The sequence below is a fragment of the Notechis scutatus genome, chromosome 9 (assembly GCF_049901735.1).
Source record: "Notechis scutatus isolate UNSWTSFEM ecotype Mainland chromosome 9, rNotScu1.2, whole genome shotgun sequence".
NCBI lineage: Eukaryota > Metazoa > Chordata > Lepidosauria > Squamata > Elapidae > Notechis > Notechis scutatus.
In genome coordinates, this window is record NC_142017.1 from 19,866,963 (window position 1) to 19,890,952 (window position 23,990).

Here is a 23,990-nt window from a genome sequence, read left to right on the forward strand (position 1 = left end):
AGGGTGCTGGAAAATTTCTTTCGAATTTCCCTTGAACTAATCTACACAGAAGTCAAGTTCCTAGGTTCTGTAAGATTTAAAATGGACATCAAAAACCTCATCAAAAAACCACCGCAAAGTTCTACAGAGGAATGATCGAGTCTATCATCTGCACCTCTATAACTGTCTGGTTTGGCTCTGCAACCCAACAAGACAGACAAGACATCAAAGGATAGTTAGGACTGCAGAAAAAAAAAAACAATTGCTTCCAGCCTGCCTTCCATAGAGGACCTGTATACTGTACAAGTCAAAAAGAGGGCTGTGAAAATATCTACAGACTCCTCACATCCTGGACATAAACTGTTTCAACTCCTACCCTCAAAACGACGCTATAGAGCACTGTACATCAGAACAACTAGACACAAAAACAGTTTTCCTGAATGCCATCACTCTGCTAAAAAAACTAATTCCCACAAACTATTTAGTAAGACTGTATTACTATTATTCTTCTCCTCTTTCCTATTATCTATCTCCTTTTCTACTTAGGACAATAACTTCATTGCTTGTACCATTACGATTTATATTGTTTTATTTAGTTTCCTAGTACGATTTATGTTGATTGCTTATTTAGTATCCTATGACTATCATGATGTGTTGTATCCTATGATTTATAATGAATGTATTTTAGGAAGACTCACACTTATAGGTTTTGTGTACACTGAGAGCCTATGCACCGAAGATGAATTCCTTGTGTGTCCAATCACACTTTTTAATTTATTTTATTTTATTTATTTTATTCGTTTGTCAAACCTGTACAAGATAGCAAGTATAGGTATGAACATAAACAAGAACAAAGGAAGTGATTATAGATAAATAGGGACAGTAAGTCTGGGACGATAGGCACGCTGATGCGCTTATGCACGCCCTCTTTAAGGATCACTTAGGAATGGGGTGAGGTCCACGATAGACAGTTTGAGGTTGAAGCTGCGAGGGGTTGAGGCTGTAACCATGGAGTCAGGTAGGGCGTTTCAGGCTTGACCACTCTGGCTGAAGTCGTATTTTCTGCAATCGAGTTTGAAGCAGTTTACCTTGAGTTTGTATCGGTTGTTTGCCCTTGTATAGTTGTGGTTGAAGCTGAAGAAGTTGTTGACAGGCAAGATGTTGTATCAGACAATTTTGTGAACTATGCTTAGATCGGATTGCAGGCAGCGCAGTTCCAGATTGTCCAGGCCCAAAATTTCAAGCCTGGAGTTGTAGGGAATTTTAGTCCTGCACCTTGCTCAAGCGGGAGATCCTATACCATTCCAGACAAATGGCTGTCCAGGCTCTTCTTGAAAAGCTCCAGTGATGGAGCACCCAAAACTTTTGAAAGCAAGCTGTTCCATTGATTAATTGCCCTCACTATCAAGAAATGTCTCCTTAAATTCGAGGTTGCTTCTTTCCTTGATTAGTTTCTATCCATGAACAATGGAAAGGGGAACTGTTTACTCCTCTCCAGGTAGATGTAATTTCATTAAGGAACTACATAGTTCAGTGAGACTTGTCAGCCAGTTGCAAATCTATAAAAAAGATTTTGAGACTCTAGGAAGAGTGCAGAGAAGAGCAACCAAGAGGATTAGGGGACTGGAGGCTAAAACATACAATGAATAGTTACAGAAATTGGGCCTGGCTAGTCTAGTGAAGAGAAGGACCAGGGGAGACAGGATAGCAGTCTTCCAATATCTGGGGGGTTGCCACGGAGAGGAGGAAGGGGTCAAGCTATTTTCTAAAGCACTCAGAATAATGAATGGAAACTGATCAAGGAGAGATTCAACCTGGAAATAAGGAGGAATTTTCTGACAGTGAGAACAATCAACCCATGGAACAGAAGTTGCCTTCAGAAGTTGTGGGAGCTTCATCATTGGAAGCTTTCAAGAAGAGACTGGACTGCCATCTATCAGAAATGGTATAGGGTCTCCTGCTTGGGCGGTGGGTTGGACTAGATGACCTACAAGGCCCCTTCCAACTCTGTTAATCCATCTGGTGGGGATGCTGTCTATCCCACATCGAAGTGTGCTGTGATATATATTTGGATAGCCAGCTTGATCAGGAGATGCCTTTAGGTACTGGAATCACTGGAGGAGGCGTCCAAAATGACAGGAAACAGCTTAATCGGGTCATGGTTCCCCCTTAAAGAGGCCAACAACAATCAGTGATGCAAATCACACAAAAGCAGAAAAGTTAAGTGAGAAGTGTGTCAAAAGAAAGCTGGAAAAACTGATGGGTGACTCGGTTAACTTGCTTCTGACCAACTTCTTGCAAAATAACAAATAACATTGTGCAAAAAAATATATATCTGCAGATTTATCTATTTATTGAATTTATATTGCCGCCTATTTGCCCATGGTGACTCGAGGTGGCTTACACAATGTAAAACCATATTTAAAATAAAAAAGAATAAAATCAATTAATAAAGTACAATAGAACAAAATCTGAGGTAAAAAGATCACACCCCCAACTCCTACCCTCCGCCCTGACGACAGCACCACACACGAGCTATTTGATGGGCTCCATCCCACTCTGGGTTCCCCAGGCCCACTGGCAGAACCAGGTCTTTAAGTGCCTTCCGGAGGAATATTAGCGAGGAGGCCATTCTAATCTCTGGGGGAATGAGGTTCCAGAGAGAGGGAGCCACCACGGAGAAGGCCCTTCTTCTGGGTCCCACCAGGTGTATCTCCCTCAGGGATGGGACCCACCATCATTCCCTGCCTCCCCCACTCTGATGGGTTGGGTAGATGGGACCGGCAAGAGACAGTCTCTCAGATCACCTGGTCCCAAGCCATGAAGGGCTTTAAAGTTGACAACCAGCACCTTGAATTGCACCCGGAAGCAAATCAGCAACCAATGCAGCTCCCGCAGGAGAGGTGATGCATGTGCATCTGGGGCCTGCACAAAAGCATGCAGACCGCTGCATTTTGCTCCTAATGGAGCTTCCAGATGCTCTTCAAGGGCAGCCCCATGTAGAGCACGTTGCAATAATCAAGACTAGGGCATCAATAACTGTGAGTAGGGACCGTTGGTCCAGGAAAGGGCGTAACTGGTGCACAACCCATAGCTGCGCAAAGGCCCTCCTGGTCATGACCGCCACCTGCTCTTCGAACAGGAGTCATGAGTCCAGGAAAACCCTTAGATTATGCACAGGGTCTGTATGGGGGTAGTGCCACCCCATCCAAGACCAAAGGTGGCAATTCTCCCTGAGCCAATGAACCCCAAACCCGGAGCCACTCAATCTTGCAAGGGTTTAGTTTCAACCCGTTGCTCCCCATCCAGCCCCTAATAGCTTCCAGGCACTGCAAGAGGGAGGACACAGCAACACTTCACTCACCACAGGCCGAGACATACAGCTGAGTATTTTGAACCCAAGTCAGGAAAACTGGTGCCCAGGAGGGGAGGGGGCAGGGGTGGGATTCTACCAGTTCGCACCTATTCGCTAGAACAGGTTATTAACATTCTAAGCAGTTTGGAGAATCGGTTGTTAGAAGAAATTACTGGGCTAATCCTGTAAGGAAGGCAGGAAGGAAACATTCTGGTGTTGCTTACAGAAACTGCCTCTCCGTTAACCCTTATTACATTCTTGGCAGGACTAGACTTCCTGTCTCAGGAACTTCTCTGGAGTTTTTTTCCCCTCCTTTGCTGGTACTTTGCTTGTGTGGAGTGACCATTCAAAGTTACAATGGCACTGAAAAAAGTGACTTATGACCCTTTTTCACACTTACGACTGTTGCAGCATCCCCTCAGTCATGAGAGGCCAGGCAAGGAGATGCGTGCCTCGATGTGAGTGATATTGAGTTGGCCGCACCCAGCCGATAACATGACCACCAAGCCACGTCTACCAGTCACATGACCACCAAGCCACACCCACCAATTAAGCCACGCCCACAGAACCGGTTGTTAAAAAAATTGAATCCCACCCCTGGGAGCGGGCAAATTTTTTTGAACCCAAGTGCAAAAATGGACACTAGGACAGGATTCAGGGTGGAATTCCATGCTTAAAAATGATTTTGCTTGCTGTTTTTAAAAATCGAGCCTTTTTAGTGCCCGGGAAAGAAAATGCTTGATGAACCCAAGTCAGGAACCCAGTGCAGTTTGCAGTTGGGTCTGAGTGTGTTAAGCAAGCTGAGGCAGCTGTACTGTTCACTGGTATGGGAAAGTACTGTGCTGCTGTAGTTAAGCACGCCAAACAGTTTTAAAAGATTGCTATGTGCATTATTATAATACTTTTGTTCCACCTTTTTAATATATAACTCAAGGTGATAAATATACCTACTATTCATAAGGTGAGAGTTTTTTCAAGGTTGTTTTTTGTAACCTGACAGTTTTGCTCTTAATCAGTGGTTTGGCAATTTATCTTTTTTTTTTTTTAAGTGTCCTGAAAAGGTTTAAATAAATAGATTATGAAAAAGTAGACTCTTCTCTGATTTGCAAATTGCTCTGCAAAATTCAAGAGAATTGGGGATTTGATTGCAAGGATGTGTTCTGATTCTCCTGTAAGATGGAAATATGGTCCATTCCTATTAAATGAATGGACCATTCCTTCATTTAATAGAATGAATTTCTGGCCTTGGTTTATCTATCTATTTATCTATTATTTATAACAACTCCAGAACACAATGCTAGCAATGAGATAAAAACAAAGTGCAAACCTTCAGAAAGTAAAGTATGGTAAGAGGAAATGAAAGGAAAGATAAATAATTGTATGGAAAATTGGGTCAATAAACTAGGGTTTGATGGTTAAGGGTGGGGTTTGGTTTTTTTGCATTTTCTCTTTAAAAGGAGCTCTGAGGTGGTAAAATCAAATTACAGTAAATGTACCCTGGTGTGCATATTATTTCCGGAAGTACAAAGGAGTACATACTAAAAAAAACACATTAACCCATGTGGAGGGAGGAAACGTTTAGAGAAATATTTACAGCCAGAAACAAAGAAAATTGGAAGTAGATTAAGCAGCAGATATTTAATCAAAAGTATACATCCTTTCATTTCTCTTCCATCTGTTTTTCTATTTTTATCAACCTGACCAGTTCACTTTGTTGAACTTGAGAATATACTTTGCGAATTTTTAGACAAACTTTGTCGTAACATATGTATTTTCCACTGTTAAATATGTTGGAAAATGTTAGAAAATGCAAATTTTGGAAAAAGAGCTAGGTTTTTATTTCATGCGTGAGGTTGAACAATGCACAATCCTTTTGTACTGAAACACGATAGAAAATAATGCCTCTTCCTTCTTATCAAAATAAGGAGGAAACAAAATAAGAAGGAAACAATTTGCTAGACCAATACTCGAATACAGCTCATCAGTCTGGAACCCACATTACGTATCTGATATTAGCACAATTGAGAAAGTCCAGAAATATTTCACAAGAAGAGTTCTCCACTCCTCTACTCGTTGTAGAATACCTTATGCCACCAGACTTGAAATTCTAGAACTAGAAAACCTTGAATTACATCGTCTTCGGTCCGATTTAAGTATGGTATATAAAATCATACATTGCAATGTCCTACCTGTCAATGAATACTTCAGCTTCAACCATAACAACACAAGAGCACACAATAGATACAAACTCAAGGTTAACCGCACCAAACTTGATTGCAGGAAATACGACTTCAGCAACAGAGTGGTCAATGTCTGGAATACTCTACCTGACTCTGTGGTTTCTTCCCCAAACCCCAAAAACTTTAACCTTAGACTGTCTACTATTGACCTCACCCCCTTCCTAAGAGGTCTCTAGGGGGGGCGTGCATAAGCGCACCAACGTGCCTACCGTCCCTGTCCTATTGTTTCTTTTATTTTTATTTTATTTTTCTTATATGTACCCATTTCATGTATTCATAACTATGTATACACTTATACTTATTATCTTGTAAACAATTGACAAATCAAATAAATAAATAAATAAATGTAGATGGGGAAGAGCAGATATTTGGTTCGTTTTGCAATTTGATAGGCAATAATACAGAACACACAGACTAACAAGATTGGAAGGGACCTTGGAGGTCTTCTAGTCCAACCCCCTGCTCAAGCAGGAGATGCTATACCATTCCAGACAAATGGTTGTCCAGGCTCTTCTTAAAAGCCTCCAGTGACGGAGTACCCACAACTTCTGAAGGCAAGCCATTCCACTCGTTGATTGTCCTCACTGTCAGATAATTTCTCCTTAGTTCTAGATTGGATCTCTTTGAAAAGTTTCCATCCACTGATTCTTTTCCTGCCCTCTGGTGCATTGGACAATAATTTGACCCCCTCTTCCTTGGGGCAAGATTATTTGTGGTCAGGATTTCTTAAGCCCATTTTTTTTTGCAGGAGGACCAATTTAGGAGAAATTTTAAGGAGAAAATTTAAATTTCCTGACAGTGAGCTTAATCAACCCATGGAACAGAAGTTGCCTTCAGAAGTTGTGGGAGCTTCATCACTGGAAGCTTTCAAGAAGAGACTGGACTGCCATCTGTCAGAAATGGTGTAGTTCCTGCTTGGGCATGGGGTTGGACTAGATGACCTACAAAGTCCCTTCCAACTCTGTTAATCTGTATAATCTCTTTTCTAGAGAAGAAGGAGGTTCTTACCACCTTGGATAATCTGATCTCATTCAGATGCAGCTACTCTAACCCAATTTATGCAGAGCAGTCTTCACCATTTTTTTTTGTTTCTACCTGTAACTTTTTCTTCCAGTCTTGTAAATTGGGTGTCCAAATGGAAGGCACAGAAATTTTTGTCAATAATAATAATAATAATAGAGAATAGCCAGAAAAGGGAACATCAAACAGGAAAAGATAAAGTGAAAAGTAGAAGAAAAAAAGGAACTAGAGGCAGAGAGGGGGAGAGGGGGAGTGGCAAGATAGATTGTGAAAGGGCGGGGTTGCTCATTCAGAACTGGCTGGACTTCTCAAAGCAGCCTCTTCTGATCTTAGGCGAGTTTTGAGAATAAACCCTCATTGGCCAAGTTCTCTCCACAACTGGACCCGATGGTGCAGCTGAAGTCCACAGCAGGCAGAATATCTCCACCGCGTGAGACAACATGAGCCTCCAGCTACTCAGAATTGTTCTCTTCTTGTCTTTCTTCTTTATAGGTAAGTTTTCTTCTCGACGCTGCTCAAGATCTAACATGGCTCTAGTAACTATTACAGGGAAGGAAAATGGCAAATCGTATTTCTAGGCTGTGCTGTTTCAACTCGGAGAAGGGGACAGTGACTTGATGAATGCTCTATCCATTAAAGCAGGGGTCTCCAACCTTGGCAACTTTCAGCCTGGAGGACTTCAACTCCCAGAATTCCCCAGCCAGCTTTGCTGGAGAATTCTGCTGGCTGGGGAATTCTGGGAGTTGAAATCCTCCAGGCTGAAAGTTGCCAAGGTTGGGGACCCCTGCATTAAAGGATAGGAACAGGATACGAAAAAATAATTTTAAAAGTAAGGCAGGATGTAATCTTGAGGAGGGCTCTCCAATCTTGGGAACTTTAAGACTTGTGGATTTCAGCTGCCAGAATTCCTTCAGCAGGGGTCTCCAACTTTGGGAACTTTGAGCAGGGGTCTCCAACCTTGGACACTTGAAGACTTCTGGACTTCAACACACAGAACTGAGAGTTGAAGTCCAGAAGTCTTAAAGTTCCCAAGTTTGGAGACCCCCTGAACTCCGGACAGAGAATAGAAGTCCTGCTGTCTACCTGAAGAAATTCAGACTGGTCCCAGTTTTGATCCTCGGAAAGGACAACCCTTGACTTCATTGGTATTAGAGAATACCAGTTTACTAGGGAACTGGGCACAGCACCAGCGAGGAAAATCTGTGCGAAAATCATATATTGAAAGCAATCCCCAGTGTCCAAATCCCTCCCCTCTTTGGGAATAATCCAATCAGGTTCCAGTCCAATGTTTTGGGAACCCGGTGTGTCAGGTGCCATTGTAAATTCCTTTCCCAGGGTGGATGTCCTTGAAGGCAGGAAGATGGCTCGGTCTGGCACCTCTGGTTCCTGTACTCCCCAAATTTCCCAGTGTTATTTCAAACCTCCAGCACATTTCCCCTCCAAAATGCCCCCTTCCCCTTGGTTAGGGCGGTTGATAGCAAGTTTCAAAGAAAGCGAAGATGGGCAGCTGACAGTTTGGGCAATTGGCAAAAGTAAGACTGGGAGCCAGGTTGGTGCAGTGGTGAGGACACCAGCGCTAAAAATCAACACACCCTGAGTTCTAGTCCCGCTTTGCAGAGAAAGCAGCTGCATGATCTTGGGCTGGTCATTCTCTCCCAGCCCTCAGAAGGAGGCTATGGCAGTCAGAAAAATGCCAAGAAAACTGCAGGAATTAGTCGTGATGACCGGGAAGCAGCACACGTGTAATAAATTCCCAAACGTAAATAAATTTCCTTGAATCCCTCCAACTTGGCCTCACTGTTCAATTGTTCGCAGTTGGAGATTAAACTCTTTCCAAAGTAGTCTCCAAAAGAAAGAAATACAGTCCAAACTCAAAGAACAGATAACGGAGAAATAAAAAAACCAAAACAAACTGCACTGAAGGAATTTCCGCGACAGAGCAGGATAAGTAATTACAAACTTCAAGAAGATAACAAGGCACAGTCCATTGGAAGAACGCCAACCAAGATAAACCTCAGCCAGAAATAAAATACTCTTTGCTTCTAGCAACGGTGTGTTTTAAACGCCCCTCCTTTATACCATTCCGCCCCAGCTGCAGCCAATGAGGGGGATCATGACCGCTTCCTCTCCCATAAGCCACGTCTCTCCCTTATCCTCTCCTCCCTGCGTGCCCTAGGATGGAGAGGGGATGGGCCTGGGTCCTCCTCTGAATGCCCAGCCGGCCTCTGCCCTTCCCCAGCCTCCTCCACAACCTCCGGAGCCGCACTTCCACTCCCTGTTGGCTGTTCCTCCTCTCCCTTAGAATCAGACTCCACCAGGGGTATGACACTAGTCCAGATAGTCGCCTGGAGTCAAGACTGACTCAAAGGCATCCCTTCCCCCAGAAGAGCGGGGCATTCTTCCAGGTGGAGATAGAATATCCAGAGGTACAGCAGCCCCACAGTTGGGACCAGAATTCCCATTGCTAAACAAGGGGGTCATTAAGTCAGTTGCACCTGATTTTATGACCTTGTTTGCCATGGTTGCTAAGCAAATCATTTTCTTTCTTTCTTTTTTTTAGTTTTAAAATAGACTTGATTTACAAAAGATTAAAACACAAACAAACATACAAATATGTAAGAATAAAAAGAATATAAATAGAATAATAAATGTATTTCTTTCTATTACATTTGAAATTAAGATTGATAGCTCATAGTAAACAGTAGTAAGTAATCATTGTCAAGTATTCCTTATCCCTTATTAATTACCTATTAATTAATAAATAATATATTATTCTGCTATTGCTATTGGATTATAACTGTATTGGTTAATCGAATGGAGCCTTCATAATATTTACATAATAGACAAGAAGCTTGAAATCGTTATTATTATACATTCAATATATACAACTATAGTATGTGTCCTGGGTTCATTTATCCTGTATACCTTTTTTCTTGTGTTCTACCCAGCTGTACCACTTATCCCAAACCAAATAATACTCTGACTCTTCCTTCCCATTTAATTTGAGCATGAGCCTCTCCATTTCAGCGCATTCGTAGCTTTTTTGAATAATAATGTGTATCGGTGGTACATCGGGCCTTTTCCAATATTGCACTAAAGAAATTCGGGCCGCTGTTAATAAGTGGATGATCAGATATCTCACTTTGGGAGGGTATTCCCCTTTAATCATTCCCAGGAGGAACAGTTCTGGTTTCCACTCCAATCCACATTCAATTATTTCTTCTATCCATATTCTTATCCTTGTCCAATATTTTTTAATCTCAGGGCATGTCCACCAAACATAGAAATAGGCACCAAGTTTCTCTTTGCATTTCCAACAGCTTGGATTTGCTGTTGGATATATTTTAGCTAATATAGAAGGTGCCAGATGCCATCTATATATCATTTTATATAAATTTTCCTTATATGGTATTGATTTTGTAAATGTAAGATTTTTTTGCCAAATTTCCTCCCAATCGTCCAAATCTATATTATAGCCAAAGTTTTTTGCCTAAGCTAACATTGGTCCTTTCACAATTTCCTCAGCTAATTCATACTCTAGTAAAAAATTATACAATTTGGATATCCTATTTTTCTCCAGGCCCAGGAGTATTTTGTCTAATTATCTTTTGTTTCAAATCCGTGTTCTTTTGCGTCCCTAATATGTCTCCTTTTTATTAGAAAGTAGGACCAGTTGTCAATAATTATTCCTTGGATTTTTAGCACCTGAATCAATTTAAGTGCTCCCTCATTATCTAGTATTTGGTGGTATTTAAGCTTTTTGCTAATGGCCATCATGTTAGGATGGAACATCGCCTTCATTGTTGAAAGCTACCTCGGGATCTTAGTATAATGGTTTCTTCTAATATCTATCCAGATTTTAATCAAAGATTTGCATAAAGTATGTCTGGAGAAATATGAATGACTTTTATTATTTGGGTTCCACAAAAATGCGTGCCATCCTATTTTCAAATCATGGCCCTCGAGTGTTAAAATTCTTTTGTTTTCCAATTTAATCCAGTCTTTTATCTACACTAGTGCCGTTGCGTTGTAGTAGGTCTCCCAGGCAGGGAGACCAAGGCCACTTCTGCTTTTATTGTCTTGTAAATAGATTTCTTTTATTCTTGTTTTTTTTCCCTGCCCAAATGAATTTCATAACAATTTTGTCCACTTCTTTAAAAAAAAAAAATTGCCCAATAGTACCGGAATTGTTTGAAATAAACACCAGATTTTGGGTAGGACGTTCATCTTAATCGTTGCTATTCTACCTAATAGTGAAATTTTCATTTTGTTCCACTTTTCCAAATCCTTTCCAATTTGTTGTAATAATTTGGTATAATTGTCCTCCCTCAGGGATAATGTTCTAAGTCTTAACCAAATGCCTAGATATTTAATCTTATTCACGATTTGTAATCCCATCGTTTCCTCTAGTTCTTTTTGCTTACTGTTTATTAGGTTTTTAACTAGCTTTTTGGTCTTTTCCCTATTAATTTTAAATCCTGCCAATTTACCAAATTCGTCTATTTCATTTAATAATGCTGGTCCCAAATCTATTGGTTCTTCTATGATAAATACCATGTCATCCACAAATGTAAGCAAATCATTTTCATGCAGTTAAGTGAATCCAACCATCATAAGCACTATAGATGGTACTATGCGATTTCAACAAAATCTAGGTAGCTACAACTTACACTCATTTTTTTTTTCCTGGTCCTACTTCCTGACACAGCCATAGAAAACAAGTTTCTCACCATCTTCCTACGGTCCCTTCCCTCTGTATCCTTTTGTCCAGATCAGCATTTCGCAATGCTTTGGCAGCTTGAAGACGCCTGAACTTCAACTCCCAGAAGATATGGTGGCTAGGGTATTTTGGGAGTTGCAGTTCACACAGCATCAAGGCTGCCAAGATTGAGACTGAAGATAGAACATAAAATACAGAACATAGAATAACAGAGTTGGGAAGGATCTTGGAGGCCATCTAGTCCAGCCCCTTGCTCGAGCAGGAGGACGTCTATACTTTTTCAGACAAATGGCTCTCCAGTCTCTTCTTGAAAGCCTCCTGTGATAGGGCAGCCACAACTTCTTTTTTTTATAATTTTTTATTGATAATTAAGTTTTAAAAACATTTGAACGTGGTGATTTTTTGACATATATCAGCAATCTTTACATTGTTATAGTAGCAGAATGTCATCAAACGATATATCACACACACACACACACACATATATATTTACATGTATACATATATATACATCTTTACATTGTAAATCTTTATATTCGTTTCTTAGACATTTTATTGCGGTATAAACTCTTTCTTGAATTTCTATTTCATTTTTTTTACTTCGTTTCATATCCCTCCAATTATAATTTTTTTTCCATATTTCATAAAATTCTGAAGTATCTCATTCCTTCAGTTTGAACGTTAAGCTATCTAACTCGGCGCAATGTAGAAGTTTTTTAATTATTACTTCATCACTAGGTATTTCTTTCAGTTTCCATGTTTGGGCAATTGATAATCTTGCAGCTGTGATAACATGAATAATTAGATATAAATCTGCTTTTTTTAAGATTCTCATTTGCTAAATTTCTGGTGTATAATTTATTTTTAAGTTTAACATTTCCTCTAACCATTGCTGAATTTTTTGCCAAAAATCTTGCATTTTCTTGCACTCCCACCACATACGATAGTAGGTGCCCTATTCTTTCGAACATTTCCAGCATATTGGAGATTCATTTTAGCTAATCTGGTGGGGGGCACTCACAACTTCTGAAGGCAAGCCATTCCACTGGTTAATTGTTCTCACTGCCAGTAAATTTCTCCTTAATTCCAGAAGGAATCTCTCATTGATGGGTTTCCATCTAATTTCTTGTCCTGCCTTCAGGTGCCTTGGGGAATAATTGGACCCCCTCTTCTTTTTGACAGCAACCCAAAGTTTGGAAGACTGCTATCATTAGACTAGGCTAGTAGGCTAGGCTAGGCTAGGCTAGGCTAGGCTAGGCTAGAGTAGAGTAGAGTAGACTAGAGTAGAGTAGAGTAGACTAGAGTAGAGTAGACTAGACTAGACTAGACTAGACTAGACTAGAATAGAATAGAATAGAATAGAATAGAATAGAATAGAACAGAATAGTGGGATGAAGAATAGAATGGAAAATAGAATAGAATAGAATAGAATAGAATAGAATAGAATAGAATAGAATAGAATAGAATAGAATAGAATAGAATAGAATATTGGTATGAAGAATAGAATGGAATATAGAATATAATATAATATTGGTATGAAGAATAAAATGGAATATAGAATAGAATAGAATAGAATAGAATAGAATAGAATAGAATAGAATAGAATAGAATAGAATAGAATAGAATAGAATAGAATATTGGTATGAAGAATAGAATAGAATAGAATAGAATAGAATAGAATAGAATAGAATAGAATAGAATAGAATAGAATAGAATAGAATAGAATAGAATAGAATGCAGAATAGAGTAGAGTAGAGTAGAGTAGAGTAGAGTAGAGTAGAGTAGAGTAGAGTAGAGTAGAGTAGAGTAGAGTAGAGTAGAGTAGAATAGACTGGGAGAAGAACATCCTCAGGTTCTTCAACCTGCCCTCATTGGACATGACTTCAGGTCTCTGTATTGGCTTTGTTGCATCCATTGGACCCCGATCTTTCTAGAAATGTGGTACTAATGCTGTCATTCTCTTCCCTGGCCCAGGTCATGATCCAACTGTTGGTTTGATATAACTGGCACTCAGGCTTTGCCACTCCTAAATGGCACAGTCAAGTAAATTGTCAGGGATCACAATTTTAGTGAAGTTGGCAAGAAGGAAGAGCAACTATAAGGACAGCTTTTATCTCCTTGGTGGCCATCGTTTTCCTTTCCTGAAATGCACCAAAGCAAAACTGAAGTTGGTTGCAGAAGCATGATGCAATTGAAAGTCACATCTTAGAAGTAGTAGGAAAAGGCAGAATGGGTGTTGGCGGAGGGGGACTTGAGACTGGAGGAGGAAGTAGCTATGAGCTTCCAGTACAATCTCCCAGGATGTCACATGCATCTTGATGTCATCTTGGAAACCTCCCCGATTTTTGTCATGTTCATCATTTGTGCAACATTGTCGTAATGCACCTGAGTTCCACAGCTGCAGATGCCACATAGAGCTTCTGCTTGAGATGGGAAACCAGAGCGGAGTCAAAAAGTCCCGAATGACATGGGGAAGTAGCATCAACCCACAAAGGAAAGGGAAGTTGTGAGAGAGAGCATAATGAAGCAAAAAATAATATGAAATAACCGAGATCCTAACACCGAGATTGAAAGTGGGATGAAACAGCAAGATATTGTCCAGGTAGCTGCCAGGAGTCAAAGCTCCGTTGGAAAGACCAGAAATCAGCTGTATTGAGCTGAGGTAGAATGAGTTCTGCTGCTGAGCATGATTTTATGTTTTTATATTGATGATGGAAGTTTTTATATGTTTGTATATTGGCTTTTAACTTTGTTTATTGTTGTTACCAGTTGTGAGCCACCCAGAGTCACTTAGCTCTGGTCATAAAAAATAAAATTAATAATAACAACAATAAAACCTCCCATAAGAAAACAGAGAGGAAGTTATATATTCTTGACAGACCAGAGGATGATGTTGGGTCTCACACACACATACACACACACACACACACACACTTCCCAGCCAAGATCAGGGAACACCAAGGACTCCACAATTCAATCCTGAGCTTCAAAATTTCTCTTCCAATAAAGGGGAATATGTGTACTCAGGACTGAAATGAGGGGTCCTTGGTGCTTTCTGAGTTTGGTTGTTTTCTTGCAGATGTCTCATGATCCAGCTAGATAACATCATCAGTGCTAGAAAGGAGTGAGGTTTGAAAGAAGGAGCAGGAGGGATAAAAAACCAAACTCAGAGAGCACCAAGGACTCTACAGTTACAAACACGCTGGTTAAATAGTTTTACATATTGGTTCTCCAATCTGCAGCTCTCTCTGTCTCTCCTACCTCCTAAGATCATTCTCACATATGACCTCAGTGAAAATGAGTTGAAATTCAGATTTAGCTTCCCTGTCCTTGACTACAATGTTTTCATTTTAAGGCTTCAACGGGCTGCCATGTTTCTGCTTCCCATCCAGGTTCCACAGGGAATCAAGAAGCGTCAAGCTCTCCACCCTATTCCGTCATTCAGACGCCTCTTTTTTTGAACGTATCCGAAGGTTCAGATGTGATGTTGAATTGCAAAGTGGAAGGCAACATTTCTTCAAAGTGGTTTGTGGACTGGATGAAAATGGGGGGAAAAGAAAATATCAAAACTTCAAAGCGGATTTTAATCAATAAAAATGAAACGGACAAATCCAGCATTTTAACCTTGAAGTCAGCTGATGTTGCTGATTCTGGAATCTATCACTGTCAAATTGGCTATTTAAAGGTTTTGAAAAATGGGAGCACAAATGTGACCATCTGGGGTAAATATGCCTATTTATTTGCTTGTTTATTTGCTTGTTTATTTTTAGTTTTTATTTATTTATTTAGTTACGCTAAGGAACTCTTGCATTCTTTTTGCTGTTGTCCATGCTATGAAAATGTAGCGGTTCAGCTGGATTTGGGAGAGGATCTAATTAGTCTTGCAAAAAGTGGTAGGATTGATTTGCGCCTTGAATGGACTCTATATAACTATATAAAAGTAAGAAATCTGGTGGGACATTTCCAGGCTGTAGATTAACACTCCAGAAAAAGGCACTCACAAACCATTTCTGTCCAGTGGCCAATAGGGTGTCCTCAGAGATTCAAGATGGTGGCCATGGTAGCAGGACACACATAAAAAGTACGTAGAGTTTCGAACAGATCTAAGGTCCCTTCCAGCTCTATTCTGATTGATTAATTGAGCAGGGGGTTGGACTAGAAGACCTCAGAGGTCCCTCCCAGCTCTATTCTGTGTCAACTCATAAAACATTTTGTATACATGTTTTATAGTTGACAACAGAAAGAAGGGGGAGAGTTTCAAAGAGCAGGCAGCAGTGTGGAATCGAAAGTACATTCCATTCATATTTTCTTCAAAGACTGATTAGATGGCTGAAGCTTCTGCTGCACAAAAATCTAATTGGAGAGCATGATTGATGACTCTTGGCTATGGACGTGTTTCGTTGGATGATACACCCAGAGGGGTGGGGGGGGGGAGAAGGATCAAGGGTGACAGTGAATTACGTATCTCAAAGTTGTCCGCCCCCAGGTAAATGCTGGATGTAGAATGTTATCTTCAAATAAATCTTCTTTACTTTTGGGAGTGTGGCTCGAGTCTCATGATTTAATTGGAGTAATTGCTGGAATCCTGACATTCTGATTGATTGATTGAGTAGGGAGTTGGACTAGAAGACCTCCAAGGTCCCTTCCAGCTCTATTCTGACTGATTGATAAGCAAAGCCAATGGGGAAGTCGGATTCCCTTAACAACCACAGTGCTAACTTAACAACTGCAGTGATTCACTTGATAACTGTGGCAAGAAAGGTCATAAAGTTGGACAAAACTCACTGAACAAATTTCTTACTAATGATTGGAATTTTGGGGTCAACTGTGGTTATAAGTCAAAGATTACCGGTGATACCTTTTACTATTCATCATTCACAGAGTCTCTGCACTATGAAACAGGGGTCTCCAACCTTGGCAACTTTAAGCCTGGAGGACTTTAACTCCCAGAATTCCCCAGCCAGCTTTTGAGACCCCCCTGCTCAATCAATCAATCAATCATAATAGAGCTGGGAGGGACCTTGGAGGTCTTCTAGTCCAACCCCCAGTTCAGTCAAACAAGACTAGAATGTGGAACAATTTACCAAGCAGCATTCCAGGATTGATAAAGGTCTGAGCTCATTAGTCCACCTTTGCAAGACTGTTTACCAAGCCGTTGGCTGACTGTGAATGAAATAAATAAGTTGAAGTCCACCAGGCTTAAAATTGCCAAGGTTGGGGACCCCTGCCTTGCCATAAAACATACATTCTGGGAACTGTTAGGAAGGAGCTGTCTTTGCCCTCTTTCTCTCGCACAAAGCGTCTAAACTGCACTCTTTCTCTTGCTTTAACCACTACACCAAACTGGCTCTTGAATATATATTTTTATACTAGGGAGTATTTTTTTAGAAGTTCTTTTGATAAACACCCTGCATAGAGGATACAGCTGGCCCTCAACGTATGACCACAACTGAACCCAAAATTTACATCGTTAAGTGAAAAAATTCGTGAAGTGGATTTTGCTCCATTTTACAACTTTACTGGCCACATTCGTTAAGCAAATCACTGCACTTGTTAAGTTAGCAGCATGGTTGTTAAGTGAACCTGGCTTCCCCCGTTGACTTTGCTTGTCAGAAGGTCTCAAAAGGGGACCTCGTGACCCTGGGACACTGAGACCGTCATAATGTGAGTCAGTTGCCAAGCATGCGAATGTAGACCAAGCGGATGCTGCAATGGTCATAAGTGTGAAAAATGGTCCTAAGTCCTACAATGCCTGTGCCATTGTAACTTCAAATGGTCACTAAGTGAACGGTTGTAAGATGAAGACTGCCTGTACTTTGAAATCTGTTACCAAATTTAGCAGACCGATTTTTCCGGCCAATAAAACGTTCTTAATGAGTCCATCAATTATCTGTTGCAGCAGTGTGTGTGTGTGTGTGTGTGTGTGTGTACATGTGTTTGGGGTTACAATTGTAAAGTATATTGTTCTGTCCTAGGTCTTTCCAAAAAGCACTAAGTCAATTCTGAGTCCTGGCAAAAACCTCTTTTATTAAATTCATGTGAATTTATTTCATTCACATTCAGCCAAAGATACAGTCAAAGTCAATTCTGAGTCCTGGCAAAAACCTCTTTTATTACATTCATGTGAATTTATTTCATTCACATTCAGCCAAAGGCTTGTGAAGGTAGACTAATCAGCTCAGACCTTTATCAATCCTGAAATGCTGCCCAGTAAATAGTTCCACACTCAATGCTGCAGTGGTGGGATTCAAATATTGTTGCCACCGGTTCGGTGGGTGTGGCTTGGTGGGCGTGCTTTGCGCGCATGCACACAGTTTGCGTGCACGTGCGCACCAAATGCACACTTTGCGCAGGCACAGAGGCATTCTAACTCGCCTCCCGCAAGCCTGCATGATGCCGGTCGCTTCAGCAGCTGCCGTGCGGCACTATTCTGTGTTGCGCAAAGCATCTGCGCTTCAAATTCAGCTGATAAAAGTGAGCCCAGAAGCCCGGGCGGGCAGGTGGGCCCAACAGCAGAGTAGCAAAGAGAACTGGTTCGCTCTCTGCAGTTCATTGCTCCTACTGGCTCACGAGAACTGGGCCAAACCAGTCGAATACCACCACTGCACTACTCCTGGCAGGGAAGAGCTGGGTTATACAGACAAATCCTCACGAGGCTGGAACGAACGGACGACCGAACAAGCGAGTTGTTTCCTGCAAAAGCCCCCCCTCCCCATTGCTTCTCTTTTAGTCCTGATGGGAGGGGCCATTCATTGTCCACCTGTGGCCTTACTCCTACATTCTGAATTGTGCCTTCCTTTTGGCAGTTCTGCGCATGCGCAGGCTGGTGAACTGATTCTAGAAACCCCTCTGCCTCACTGCTGTCTGAGTCTGAAGGCAGTTGGTGACTGTCAGCCTGCCCTGGCTCCATCCCTGCCTCTGATGCAGAGCCCTCGTCCAAGCCCTCCTCAGCCTCCAGGAATGGCCTCCCCAACCTCCTCACTACTGTCCAACTCTGCTGCCAGCTCCATTAGCTGCCGGCAGGCCACAACACACATGACTCTTCTCTTAATATTTTACACAATTCTATTTTCTTTGCTTCAACACAAAGCAGGGCTAAAATATGGATGCAAATTATGATTTTGTTGTTGTTCTTATTGTTGTAGAAAAGCCCAACATAACAGTGTATCAGACTCCACAATACGCCAACAGAAAAGCAGGGGCAAATATCTCCATTACCTGCAATTTTAGCAGAGTTGCCGATGTCAGTTTGATGGAAGTGACGTGGTACAAAGACAACCAGGAGTACCCAAACCTAAAACACTATGAGAAATTTAAACAGAAAGCGATTCTTAAACTACTGAATGTAGATGTCAAGGATTCGGGAAACTACGTCTGTGTAATCAGGATCGGAAATCGAACAGGATCAGGAAATGGAACACGTGTTCAGATCGCTGGTAAGTGGCAGGGGTTTTCTTTCCTTTTTAAAAAAATTGTAAAACATTTTATTAGATTATAAGATAAGACAGGGGTCTCCAACCTTGACAACTTTATGACTTGTGGACTTCAACTCCCAGCTTTGCTGGCTGTGGAATTCTGGCCACAAGTCATAAAGTTGCCAAGATTGGAAACCCCTGAGATAAGATACAAAATACAAAAGTAAATAGAAAGGCAGTGGGAGGATAGAGGGGGAAGAGAGGTGAGGAAGGGCTGGGAAAAAGGGGGAGGAAAGCATTCCAGCTCCCTCTGTTGCAGTAAAATAAAGCATTAGCATCAAACTTTTTGCCTTTTCATAGTAATATAGACTAGTCATTTCTATAAGCATCTATCAATCTAATTGGTAAAACCCCAAATCAAAGTTTCATTTTCCCCCCACCTTGAGCACAAAGTCTCAAAAGTAGTACTTATATTCTTTTCTTTACTCAAAATGGTCAATTTAGCCATTTCTGCCAAATCCATCAGCTTCTGTAGCCATTCGTTCCCACTTCATGGGAATTGAAGCGTCCTTCCATTTTTGGACACGGGTCTTGCTGCTGTCAACACACATGAGATCAAAGTTCCAGTTTTTTTTCTCCAAGTCTTTTTCCATTAAACCCAAAAGAAGTTTCTGGTTTCATCTTTGTCTTCATTTTAAGAATTTTCTGTATTAAACTATGAATCTGACTGCAAAATTTATTTGCTTTATCACATGTCCACCAGAAATGATAAAAAGTCCCTTCTTTGCTTTTATACTTCCAACATTCATTTTGAAATATCTTTATACATCTTAGATAACTTATCTGGGGTTAAATACCAGCGATACATCATCTTATAAAAATGTTCTTTTAAATGATAGTTTAGTGTAAATTTTAAACCCTTTGTCCACATAGTTTCCCATTGTTCAAGCATCACCTTATATCCAAAATTCCTTGCCCACTGAATCATACAATTTTTTTAACAATTAACAATTATTAAATTTTATTTAGTTTTCAAAATTTAAAAACATAAAATAAAACTTTATACATCATTATATCAACGTCAAGACATCTGTTACATTTCCTTATCATTTTTATATACACATTTCTTTTATTATACAATTTCAATTTAATATATAAATAAATATAGATAGATATGAATATAGATATAAGTATTTACATAGTTTCCGATTCTTTACCTAATTGCCATTTTGATTTCTTTTTATTCTTAAACCATTCATACCAGGCATCCCAGACATTATAATATATCGACTCTTCTTTGTCTCTTAATTTCATTGTTAGTCTCTCCATCTCTGCACAGTCTAAATTTTTTTTTTTATGACAACTCCCTCTAATGGTACATTTTCCTGCTTCCAAAATTGTGTGTAGGAAATCCTAGCAGCATACAATGAATCATACAATGTTTTACATATTCACTTTCCGAATTCAATTTCAAATAACATTTGATAAATCTTAGCAATAATACGTTCATCACTTCCACACAATAAGATTTCCATGTTAGCCGGTCTTCCGGATGTTTGTAGTCCTGAGATACAACCCAACAAACATCGAGGTTTGAAGTCTCTAATTTGTACACGTAACGCACATCCCATCTGGCAATAACGGTTTGAATTCCAAGTCAGGTTAGCGCTGGGAGCATTTGCCTTCCAGCGTCATTTATAGCATTGCCCCACCCATCTAATCATAGCTAACTCCTGCGCACTGCCCTACTCTGGTTTCCCAGTTATCCCTCCTTTCCTAATGTGGCTAATTCGACTTCTCCCACGTATCCTACGTCCCACTGCCTAGATCGCTCTGCACCCTACCTACCACCGATCCCCACTACTTGCCACGACCACCCTGTAACATAAGAAGTATAAATCCTCTCTCAATAGAAGCAGACGCCTCCACAAAGTGTTCATGGATCAGAGCACTGCAGACACGTCATCTGGGAATCCCCCATTCAGCCTCCAACTCCCGGTTAGCACTGTGAGGTAATGTCATAGGGGATCTCCATGTAGCCATGGAATCCTCTCCAAATGAGACCGGCTTCGCATGCTGGAGGGATCCAATGTTAGAGTCTTTTACTGCTGGCGGGCATTGCATATGGAGGCCGACACTCCAATTCATGGCAGGAATTTTCTGTGTGGTCTTACTATGCTGGTCCAGTGGTGGAATTCATTTTTTTTTTACTACCGGATCTGTGGGCGTGGCTTGGTGGGCGTGATGCCATAAAATCTCTGGTCAGAGGTGGGATTTGCCGGCTCTCCAAACTAGTCAAAATTTACTGGTTCTCTAGAACAGTGGTCGCCAACCAGTGGGCCGGGGGCCACTGGTGGTCTGCGAGAAAATTTTGGTGGTCCGCAGAGAAATGTCACCCCCCCCAAAGCAATTAATCCAGGCTGTGCAGGAACACAAGGCTGCACCACCCACATGGCCCGCAGGAACACAAGGCTTGTGTCGCTTGCATTGTGAACAACACATAGTGAGGGGAGGGGGGAAAGAGCGGAGGGGGGGGGAACTTGCTCCACTTGCCCCACACGCTTCACCTGGCCACCAGGCTGCTGCTTTCCGCTTCTTTCTTCTTCTGCTTTTGGCTGCATGCAAGGAAAGCAGCAAAAGTCTTTCTTTCTCTCCCCCAAACTCTGCCAGAGATGAGTCTTTGGGATCCTGCAATGCCTCCTGCTCCAAGAGGCTGCACTGGTGCGACAAGTCTCACAAAGACTCATTTCTGGTGGAGTTTGGGGGAGAGAAAGAAAGACTTTTGCTGGCTCTGCTGCTTTCCTTGCATGAAGCCAAAAGTCTCTCTCTCTCTCCTCCCCCCACCCCAAGAATGGAGCTAGAGACGATATCCTGCAATCCCAAATAAAGAATGATCGATCGATAGGAAAACAGGGAGGGGAGTTTTCCTGCAGATTTTTTTTGAGGGGGTTTCCAGGGTCTCTGGTCCTCAGGATTTAGAATTATGAGTTTGGTGGTCCCTGAGCTCCAAAAGGTTGGCGACCGCTGCTGTAGAACTGGTCACAATCTGCTGAATACCACCTCTGTGCTCATCCATGGTTTCATGTCAGGTCCAAACAACCAGATCCATGCCAGTGGTCATATTCTACCAGTTCGGCCTGGTTCTGGCGTACTGATTGCACAGAAGATCAGCAGAATCTGAACCAGTTCTCCGATGCTGGGCTCCCATACTAATCTTTATTTCCTGCTTTTGAAGCGCAGCTGTTTTGCGTGGCACAGCCGATTGTCACGTGGCAGCTGCTGAAGCGACAGGGAGAGTGCAGGAGTGCAGGAGGTGAGTTGGAAAGCTTCTGCACCTGCGCAAAGTGTGGGTTTGGCATGCACGTACAAAGTGTGCCCACCAAGCCATGCTCACTGAACCAGCAGTAAACTATTTTGAAACCTACCATTGATCCATACATGAGAAGGTGCTAAATTTTTGATTTATTGCTCAAGTCTATGCACAGAAATCTCCTCAGGCTAGCAGCTTGCACCTGAGTAAAGCTAGACAAGGGTCAACAGTATTCAAGGGGCGTTGGACATTGTCCTCTTGTGGCTATGTAGGGATTCTAAACTGATTCCTTGCTTGACTCCTTCCTCCAGCTCTGCCAGTCTCTCCTACATTTAATTAATTAACCCACAACCCCACAATATAAACTATATATAAGCCATAAATTAAACTACCTACCCGCAAACTAATTTTGTAGACTTTGTAACTAACAGATACCCTGTGCCACCAAAGTGCCAGTCACAACTGAGCCTACTGTGTGGTAGACTTGATATGTAGATGTTCTCAGTCCTTCAGATCATGGTGGTCCCAAAAGTGCTATTTTTTTCAGGAGGCAACTGGGCTTTCTGGTTTTTTCTTTTGAAGATGCTTTGCTTCTTATCCAAGAAGCTTCTTCAGCTCGGACAGGATAGTGGGGAAGGATTGGAATGGAAGGATTTATATTCCTTGCAGACAGCTGGTCATTTGCATCCTTTTAGAGGATTTTTACAGGAACCGGGAGGACCACTCACCCTCTTAAAAGGATGCAAATGACCAGTTGTTCTTGAGAAGTTATCAGAAACAACAATAAAGACATGGCTTTCATGCCATCAACATTGTAGGAGGAGAGTTATGTTAATCCACAATGGTCCAAAATCAGGAATCTGGTAGCACTTTTTCCAACAGGCAAATTTTATTAAAAGGTACCAGCTTTCGTGATCTGAGTTAGATCTACCAGATTTTTCCTGACTTTATTCTGTAGGACTGCAAATTTGCACTCCAGAACCAGGCCCATTTCTGAGACTGCTACCTGGGATCAGACTGCTGAAAATTTGGCACCAAACAGAGTCTCTTCTCATGCTTGTCTTGCCTTATCTTTATATCTCACCTTTTATCCTAACTCTTCTCTCTTCTCTCATCACATCGTACTCTCCTGGTGGGCTAAAGCTTCCCAGGAGGTGAGTTGTGGTTGAGTTCTGGCATTGGTGAGAGAGTAGATGGTGGTTTGCCCCTTTCCTCCAAAAGTCATTATTAAACCCCACCATTCAAGGACATTTTTCATCGTTGCTTTCTTGGGAAAAAGTTATTGACAAAGTGATTGTGCATCAAGTTCAGAGAAGAGGACAGGAAGCAGATGATCTGATCCCTTCAAGTTGGGTTTCAGGCCCAGGCTCAAAACAGCACGAGTCGTCTTTGCAAATGATCTCTGGTGGAAGTGGGTAGGGTCAGTGCATCCATCCTTGCTCTTGGTGGTCCTTCAAAAGCTTTCAATTCCATTTCTGAACACAACTCTGGCAGTTGAGGATGGGAGAAACGGTCGTGCCCTGGTTTCCCTCCTTCCTCCGGACAGGTTCCAGTTGACATTGATGAAATAACAGAATAACAGATTTAATAATAATAATAATAATAACAGAAGGGACCTTGGAGGTCTTCTAGTCCAGCCCCCTGCTCAAACAAGGAGACCCTATACAATTTGAGACAAGTGGCTGTTAAATCTCTTCTTAAAAACTCTAGCAATGAAGCGCCCATGATTTCTGGTGGCAAGCTGTTCCACTGGTTCATTGTCCTCACTGTTAGGAAGTTCCTCCTTAATTCCAGGTTGCTTCTCTCCTTGATTAGTTTCCATCCATGGTTTCTTGTCTTGCCCTCTGCTGCTTTGGAAAATAGGTTGACAACCCCCCTCCTCTTCTTTGTGGCAGCCCCTCAAATATTGGTACACTGCTATCATGTCACCCCTAATCTTTCTTTTCATTAG

The 23,990-nt window shown here is 41.4% G+C and overlaps 1 protein-coding gene across 4 annotated transcripts in view; it reads left to right on the forward strand.

Moving 5' to 3' along the window:
* The first annotated feature begins 6,881 nt into the window (after positions 1-6,881).
* The window catches only part of LOC113420310 (neural cell adhesion molecule 2-like), a 51,093-nt gene continuing 33,984 nt past the window's right edge, over positions 6,882-23,990 (forward strand). For 3 of the 4 annotated variants that reach the window (XM_087971734.1, XM_087971735.1, XM_087971736.1), the window contains exons 1-3: positions 6,886-7,086; positions 14,707-15,036; positions 18,460-18,750. In XM_087971734.1, the coding sequence (XP_087827860.1) occupies positions 7,035-7,086; positions 14,707-15,036; positions 18,460-18,750 (673 nt within the window). In that variant the 5' untranslated portion in view covers positions 6,886-7,034. Of the gene's footprint in view, positions 7,087-14,706; positions 15,037-18,459; positions 18,751-23,990 lie in introns of all 4 variants that reach the window. The other variant, XM_087971732.1, reaches the window with a different exon arrangement.